Below are 8891 nucleotides of genomic sequence, written 5' to 3' on the forward strand. Positions count from 1 at the left end.
AACACACACAGAGGAAGGGTTGAAGGATCAAAATTAAACAATATTGAAAGTTGAGGCACCCCAGTATTAAAGTTCATGGCCAAAATTAGACATATAGAAAAGTCAAGGGACAAGAAACGGATTTATTCGTATCCTAAATGCTCGTAAGGATGGATTAATCTAATCGAGATAAAGATTTGCCGGCCGGACGCTGCTAAACGTCAGTGCGCGCACCGCACCACCAATTGAGAAGATCGCCGTCACATCCGCGGCGGCTGGTTGCCTCCAGGCGGAACGCAGCATCGTACCAGGAACAGAGAGCCAGGGGTCCAGAGGCGCAAACTGCAGCGCACAGGGAGATATGCGGCGAAAAAGGAGGGGCGGGATGCCTTTGCAAGTTGCGGCTGTGGCTCAAAATATTCCCAAAGGCCAAAAGCTGCGGGCCTTAAAAATTCTCGGAAAATCGATCGGGTCGGGCGGGGGAGGGTTTACGTGAAGATACAACCACCGCCGTGGGGGCCAAGACCCAAGAGGGCGTAGATTTGTGGCTGGGGACGTGTAAAAGAAAGCCACAAAAGTTGGAGGAGGCTTCGCTTTGGGTACCTGCTAGAATCTACATGCAATGCATCCGGGAGCCGGGCTGAGACTATTTGTTGGGCTTGCTTGATTGGTCCAACTTCCCTTTGAGCTTGTGGGTGGGGCACATCATTTCATCTGTATGGAGCTTTGGAAGAACAAAAGCTGCAGACTTTGGGCTGTTTGCGGCATAACTTGAATCCACGTTACGTTTAAGCTTAAAAAAAGGTACAAGTTCATGATCTCTTTTTAGGAAAGCATGGAAAAACAAACTATGCAACAATGGAAGTGCAGTTATGTTACTATTTCCTTCACTATCCTGTTCAGGCTCACGCAATTATATCCAACAAGTGCAGCTTGTTGCGATGGCCAATCCCCGCGGCTTGGATTCTTAGTCGCCGAGCTAATTCTCGATAACACTGAGCCAGACCAAGCACAGCTTGTTTGGATGACGGAACAAGAAGCAGGCAGGGCGTGCTAGTAAAAACGAAAACAGAGACGGTGCGTGCGTGCGTGCAAGCAGCTAAGGAGGCACGTCCAATTTTCCCTTTAGATAGTGCCGCAGGAATGATAATTACCATGCGGGCAGATAAGATCGCACCACACGTTACAGCTTTCCATTCGCAACAAAGAGGAAGAAGCAAAGGTTCCAGCTCGTTGACATGTGTCGAGCGCTACTAGGACAGCCGTGCCATCTCCTGGGATGATGATAAACAACAACGGTAGTAGTAAAGTAAAGATGGTGCGAAATTTCCTAAACACCGGAAGCGGAGCGCGTCGCCGTCGGGCTGGGGGGCAGAAGCGGCAAACCGCACCAACCAGGCCACCACCACCACCCCAGGGGGATCGGATCCGACGGCCCGCGGGGTGCCCGACCGGCCGCGGAGACACGGAGCCGCCCCCGCGCACCCCAGGACCTTGGAACTTCCTCGCCCGGCACACACCCTCACCTCCCGGTCACCGCACCACACGTCTGACCCTGGTCCAAGCCTGGTTACCTAACCAACCATGGTTCCTTCCCTCCTGCGTCCAGGGCTCCGCGCTGCAGCTATATATCTCCCTCCCCGGCTGCGGGCCGGCCGTTCTCTTCGTTCCGGTTTTGCAGTAGGCTTTAGCTATCTCTGTAGACTGTAGGGGCAGTTGTTGTATGAGCTGGTAGCCTGCTTGGGTTGTAGGAGGTGGGCATGAGCTGCAACGGGTGCCGGGTGCTGCGCAAGGGCTGCAGCGAGGGCTGCGTGCTGCGCCCCTGCCTCCAGTGGATCGACGCCGCCGACGCGCAGGGCCACGCCACCGTCTTCGTCGCCAAGTTCTTCGGCCGCGCGGGGCTCCTCTCCTTCATCTCCGCCGTCCCCGACGCGCAGCGGCCTGGTATGCATCAGCTACCTTCGCTTCCTACCTGCATATGCCTGCCTGTTCATGATATGCAAAGCTGATCATCCCTGTGACCCTCGCAGCGCTGTTCCAGTCGCTGCTGTACGAGGCGGCGGGGCGTACCATCAACCCGGTCCACGGCGCGGTGGGGCTGCTGGGGACGGGGAACTGGCACCTCTGCCAGGCCGCCGTCGACACCGTGCTGCGTGGCGGCGCCATCGGCCCGCTGCCGGAGCTCGGCAGGGGCACCGCCGGGAGCGGCGACCTCTACGGCCCGGCCTGCGCAGCCAAGCGCGCCGGCGGATGGTCCACCTTCTCCACGGCGAAGCGGGTGCGGAAGGCCGCCAACGACGCGCCGCCCGCCGCGGAGGCGCCCTGCGACCTCGGGCTGTGCCTGAGCCCCGGGTCCCCGCCGGCGCCGGGGGAGCGGAGGGCCCCGCTCCTGCGGCCGGGCACGCCGTCCATGAGCTCGGACGAGTCCGTGACCACCACCACGACCGGCGGCGACAGGGAGCCGGTGCTGCTCAACCTTTTTCCCTAAGCCTGACGAGGCCGCAGCTAATCCTAATCCACGCGTGCGCGCGTGCGTGGGTTCCCTGACCACCGTGTGCTACCAGGACGGACAATCCCGGCGGCGAAGTACTTAGTTCTTTTCTCTTGTCGCCGGCGGCGAGGCCATTTTTCCTTCGTTTCTGCGCGGCCTTTGATTTTTTTTCTTTTGAAAATTAGCACGGCCTTTGATTTTGTTGTGTAGTAGAAAAAGAAGATAGAGGCCCGGCCTGGACGCCCCGTTTGCGTGGGCGAGATGAGAGCGCCGGTGGCCACCCCACCCGAGTAACAATTTTCCCTTTTCTTTTTCCTTATTAAGAACAAATATATTATATAAATAAATAGCACTACTAAGCTGAGCTCCATTTTCTGTGCTCTCCAACTTGTCTAATTTGATAATTGCGATTCCTATTGCGATTGACCTGATAATTGGTGATCGATGGATCACGTTACGCGAGGCCCCTCTCGCCAGCCAACGCTGACGTGCTGTGCACCGAACGGATCGCGACGCCGTGACGACCACTGCCCGTGTCTCGGATGCGTTTGCGCCAAGGCTTTGGAGGAAGCAGGGCACCGCGTCTTGGGGGTACGGAGTTGACGAGGGATCAACGCAGCGCGGCGGGGCGCGGGCGCGCGCTGACGAGGAGAGAGAAAGGAGGAGATGCGGAGCAGTGGCCAGTGGCCGACACGGATGCCCCAAAGTCCATCCGGGTTTTGTACCGCACGTACAGAGACAAAAGCGGGCACGTCCCACGAAGCACCAGCATCTCCGCGAGATCGCTGGCGTGCCCGCGTCGGAGAGAACGGGGTTCGGATTATATTTCTGTAAACTTTTGACGCTTCAGCCCTCACGCAAGTAGCTGCTCTGCCTTGCAAGATACTCTCCCCGACTCCCGTGTCGCTCGATCGGGCGGCTCGGGAGGCGACACCCTCACCGCCAAAACACCCCCGCCAGATCCATCGTGCGGCCGCCGGCGTCAAGTAGCGTCGCGCGCGTGCTACTCTCTCCCTTCCTTCGCTCTTCCTTTCTTCTTTCTGTTTTCTTGGTCTTGCCTAACAGAGGTTGCCGGCGGCCGTGCATGGAGGTTTGCCGGAGCTCTGCACGAGAACCGCCAGATCCATGTTCGGGGAGGTCTGATCTGCGAGTTCCGACGCGCGAGTGCACCTGTTGGGGCCGACGGCGGAGCCTCCATCTGCAGGCGGCGCCCCGCGGGTGGATCCGTCCGGCTGTGGTCCATGGCGGCTCTCGGCGGACGTTGCTCGGCTCCATGGAGGCGGCGGCGGCCGGCAAGGGCGCATGGGGACCCGAGGTGGACCGGCTATGGTAGTAGCCAGCGGCGTTGGGTGGTCGTTAGTGTCCAGATTCTCAGGCGAAAGCCATGACCGGTCTTGACCGGTGCCGGCGGCGATGGTGCCATGATGCATCCTTCTCCTTGACGAAGGCGTTGCGGCGAGAATATCGACCTCCAGGAACATTTTTCCAGTAAAAACCAAAGGACCCGACTCGCATGGTCAGGCGGCGGTGATGTCTTGGCGTTGCTTTGCTTCCCTCTTAAGGTTTCCAAGTACTTGGATGGCGGTACCGTATCAAATGGTGGTGCACGGGTTGTTTCTGTACACTTGTTTAGGTTGCTAGAGTGTGCCAAGCAAGATGATCCTATAGATGTGAGGGATAGTTGCTGGCTTGCTGCACAAGACCCAATGCAAAGGTGAAGTAGGAGCATAGGGTGTTTGATACGAGGTGCTAAACTTTAACAGTGTCACATCAGATGTTCAGATACTAATTAGGAGGACTAAACATGAGCTAATTATAAAACTAATTGCAGAACCCTGTGCTAATTCGTGAGATGAATCTATTAAGTCTAATTAATCCATCATTAGCAAATGGTTACTGTAGCACCACATTGTCAAATCATGGACTAATTAGGCTTAATAGATTCGTCTCGCGAATTATACTCCATTTATGCAATTAGTTTTGTAATTAGCCTATGTTTAATACTCCTAATTAGTATCAAACATCCGATGTGACAGGTGTTAAATTTTAACAGGGTGTTTCCAAACACCCCCGAAATTTGAAGCGCAGTCTTTCAAACTTTCTTTCCTAGTCTCTTCCTTTCTTATTTTCTTTGTTTGGTGTGGGACTGCGTAGTCGAATTTGTTTGTTTGCTAGAGTGTGCCAAGCAAGATCATCCTATAGATGTGAGGGATAGTTGCTGGCTTGCTGCACAAGACCCAATGCAAAGGTGAAGTAGGAGCATTTAGAAGCGCCGTCTTTCAAACTTTCTTTCCTAGTCTCTTCCTTTCTTATTTTCTTTGTTTGGTGTGGAGTCCTTTGTTTGGTGTGGAGTCTAAGTAGTCATGTATCTTCTGACTACGTCGTCGAATTTGTTTGTTTGTGCTCAAAATTGGATAATTTCTTAATTAAAAAATACTCCATCCGTTCTAAATTAGTGTGCGTTTTGATTTTTTTTTTAAAAAAGTGGAGCATATAACATTCTAACGAGCAAACTCGTTTTGATTGGCTTGGCATACAGTACATTACAAGATTTAATGTTTCGGGACCCATCTCATCAACCTCGCGGTCGTGGCTGTTGCGCGGCCATTCCTCGCCTATTTCCTTAGGCTAACGAGCAGCTAATCCTATTTCCGCAAGCGACCGAGCAAACCCTACGGTAGTCACCCCGGAAATCCAAAGGTGAAGAGCGCAGCGTACTGAACCGGGCACCAACTCCACTATTCTGGAGTAGCTGGTGCTCGATATTTCCGCGCACTCAAAACACATTCCGCAAGTTGCAGGACGGCGCCGCGGCACGCAGCAGGCGGGGCGGACCCCGCCCGTCCCGTGGCGCAAAAGGCTCGCACGGCCGGACAAAGCGCCCGGAGCCGCACGCCCGCACAGGCGCACCGCAACTTGCGCCCCCCTCCCGCACAGGCGCACCGCAACTTGTGCGCGTCGGTGAAAGCAGCAGCAGCTGCCGCAGGTTTCATCGCCGTTTCGGCAAACGGATGGGGCGAGCCAGTAGTGTGGAGAGACCGATCCGAGAGAGGATGGAGGAAGTTTCGTCGCGTCCCACCGCAGCCCGGAAGGTGGGGCCCTCCGCCGCGGCCAAGGGATGGGCGGCGTCTTCATCCTTGTCGCGCCGCTCGGCCGCTTCCCGTGGTTGGGTAGGACTCCTGCGCGAAACAAGTGGACGGCCACTCAATTCATCTACGGCTGACTCGGCGTCTACTCGTTCTCTCGTGGATACTACTACCGCCCATCGTTCACGTATGTATACACCACCAACGCTACTACGCAAGACGACGACCCCTTTTCCATGACAAATTGCCACGTGTTGCCCCTTCGTTGGCCAGTTTTCAGCTGGGACCCTTTTGATTTATTTAGATTAAGCAGCAGAGTGACAAAGACAGGCTGAATCCCAATCTTTGGTAAAAAAGAGGCCTATAAATCAATCGTCACAATTTTTATTGAAGACAACGAGCACAAGGCGTTGAGTCGTGGTGGGTAAGCTCCCCCCTTGAGTCAGATCAATGGTGCTAAGGAGGTGGTTCTCAATTCAAAATAGATTCATAAAGATTTACACATGCATATAAATTATTATCCTTCCTAAGTGTAGCAAAACTATAGGTTGGATTTTTTTTTCAATTAGGCCTTTTGGGTATTGCATATTTTAGTCTGTGGTGGAACGATAGTAACACCAGTGGTGGAGGATAGTAGAGGCCAAAGGGGGGCCATGGCTCCCCTAAGTATGGAAATTTATATAAAGTAACAGTGCTTAATTAGTCTAAAATATTGTAATATCTTTTGACTACAATTGTTGGCCCCCTCAAATGCAACTCAAGCTCTGCCTGTGGGTAACATATATATGGTACCAGCCTAATAAGATGATCCACGCACACCAACACCATAGAGACAACCAAGAATGAAAGGGAGTTGGGGAGAGTATACCTTTTAATTCACCGAGTTTTATGATACAAAGAGCAACTCAGCTCCAACTTATTTCCAATTTTTGAACACCAAAGTGAAAAAAGGGTCATCTCCGCAACTTCACCTGTTGTTCGACCGATGCTATTGCATCAACTACCCCAAGGCTAATTGAACTGTAGCAAGTGCAGAGTCTATGCAAGGTTACACTTGTGAATCAACCAAACTAGGGATTTATGCATTCCATTTTTAGCTTTGTTGCCTTTGTCCTCCAAGACCTTGATGAGCTCCAAAAAGATTATTAGCACTATCTTTCATTAGCTAGCTCCCGTGACTTGCCATCAGCGATGTTGAAAAGGTTTCCATCCACGGCCGAAAAGCTTTGGTGATCTTAGCAATGTAATAACCTAGCTCCTCTTAGAATTTGGCTAGTTTCCGCTCCTTAGAGACGGATCCAAAGTGGAGGCTAGGAGGCTGGAGCCCCACTACCCCTTGAATCCTATGGTCCTAAAGTTCCTAATAAATTTTTTAGACATGGATGAAGAGAAAGAAGAAGAAAAGGAGGATGAAGAAGGAGAAGGGAAGCCCCCTATATTTAAAGCCGGATCCATCTGCACTGCCACCCCTTACATGTTATTTTTCACCACGCAAGCAGTAGTTCATTTTTCCATCTCGCAAAGTAGATTTTGCTCCATTTGGCCTGACGAAGACATAACAAGCACTACATTTTACCACTTAGTAAACGCCAAAATACAATGCTAATTTTGCCTCTTATTTTCCGTCCTAGCTTTGCCACTACATTCGGATGACGCAAAGATGTAAACCGTAGCGCCCATGTGTTGTACAAATACGTTGGCGACTTGGCGTCCGCCGGAAGACCAGCCGGGCATTCCAGCGCCGGATGCTAGTGGCCTGGGCGCGTGGCTCCAATCTACGGAGTAGCAGAGCAGGCACAGCAGCATGTGGTCTCCTTAAACGTCTGACGCGCCCTCATCAGCTATTCAGGTCCCCCGAAACGCCGTACTCCCCCGTGCCGCCGTGCGGGACTGATCCCCGACAAGGGCAGGCCGGGGCGACCTGGCGGTTCACGTGCCCCGGCCTGCCGCGGCCGCCGCGCCGCGCCGGCCGCATCGTTCGTTTCGGCGCCGAAGTTGCTGACCCCGCTCGCGACGGGTCCGGTCCGCGCCCCGAGGCGGGGACGACGCGGCCGCTGTCGCCGTACGGCCGTGGCCAGCGACGTGGTCTCGTCTGATTCGGCCCCCGGACGCTGGAGGCCCCCTGTCCCTGCCTCCCTGGTCAGATGCATGCACCTGAGGCTCCTGGCCCTCCCTGTCCGCCCGTCACGTTTTCACGTGGGCGCGGGAATCGCCCGGCTCGCCGCAGCCCGCAGCGGTTGGTGTGGTGGGGCGCCTGGCGCTTGCTTTGCCTCTCCCCTCTCCCATGGGGCGCGTCGTGCAAGCGTCGGCGTCTGGGGCCATGTGCCGGCACGTGAAGAGGGTGCCGGCACGGCGTGGGTATTCTATGACTAGCAGAGCTAAACAGCTGTATGTTTGGATATATCCTACCTGCAGTTCGTAGGTTGGTGCTGTTGCAAGTATATCATTTGGTTTTATCCACGTAGCTAGTTTGAAATTTAATAAACATTATGATCGTGCCCGTACGTTACTACGGGCAAAATAAATTTCGTCTATAAGCAATGTGCCGGCACGTGAAGAGGGTGCCGGCATGGCGTGGGTATTCTACGACTAGCAGAGCTAAACGTTGTATGTTTGGATAGATCCTACGTGCAGTTCCTAGGTTGTTGGTGTTGTTGTAGGTATATCATTTGGTTTTGTCCACGTAGCTGGTTTGAAATTTGATAAACACTATGATCTTGCTCGTGCGTTGCTGCGGGCAAAACAAATTTCGTCTATAAGCATCAAACATTATCATGTGAAATATTTACTTCTACAAACTCAAAACACATGCGAAATACCCCCAAAGTGAAACAAAAAATGACTTTGTAATGAGTAATAACATAAGCATAAGTATGCTTGGATGCTCTTTATCTCAACATGTGACCAATTCCCAAATAATATATGGCATTTAATCACCTTTACATCGTATTCGTTTCTAGCGAGCTCTAACGGCGACTTGAACAACCTTCAACATTGGATTCAGGAGGACAATAATCATGTGGAACAAGTACGAACACAGGTCACCCAAAGGCCACCCCCATCTATCCTATTTTTTTGCCTGTGATGTGCCAAAGATAATGTTTCACAATGCCCGGTAGTCTTGTCCTCCAGGCATTCGCTTTGTGCGCCAAAAGATTGATGAAGAAGTTGCGCCGCATCGTAATAGCATCTTGTACGTAAGATGAGTGCTTATTTCAAGTTTAGCTCTCGTGTGATGGGATTTATCATATATTGTAAAATCACAAAGGAGCATACAACAAAGTATATTTACTCACTGTATTGATGTGCACGTTTTGAGGACTATCCCACCATGC

At 52.8% G+C, this 8891-nt stretch overlaps 1 protein-coding gene across 1 annotated transcript; it reads left to right on the forward strand.

Moving 5' to 3' along the window:
* The first annotated feature begins 1624 nt into the window (after positions 1 to 1624).
* LOC101759870 (LOB domain-containing protein 37) lies at positions 1625 to 2852 on the forward strand. Its single transcript, XM_004983881.3, has 2 exons — positions 1625 to 1923; positions 2010 to 2852. Exons 1-2 carry the CDS (start codon positions 1740 to 1742, stop codon positions 2465 to 2467), a joined length of 642 nt encoding a protein of 213 aa, XP_004983938.1. The 5' UTR covers positions 1625 to 1739; the 3' UTR covers positions 2468 to 2852.
* Positions 2853 to 8891: the final 6039 nt, after the last annotated feature.

The sequence above is a fragment of the Setaria italica genome, chromosome IX, assembly GCF_000263155.2.
Source record: "Setaria italica strain Yugu1 chromosome IX, Setaria_italica_v2.0, whole genome shotgun sequence".
Taxonomy (NCBI): domain Eukaryota; kingdom Viridiplantae; phylum Streptophyta; class Magnoliopsida; order Poales; family Poaceae; genus Setaria; species Setaria italica.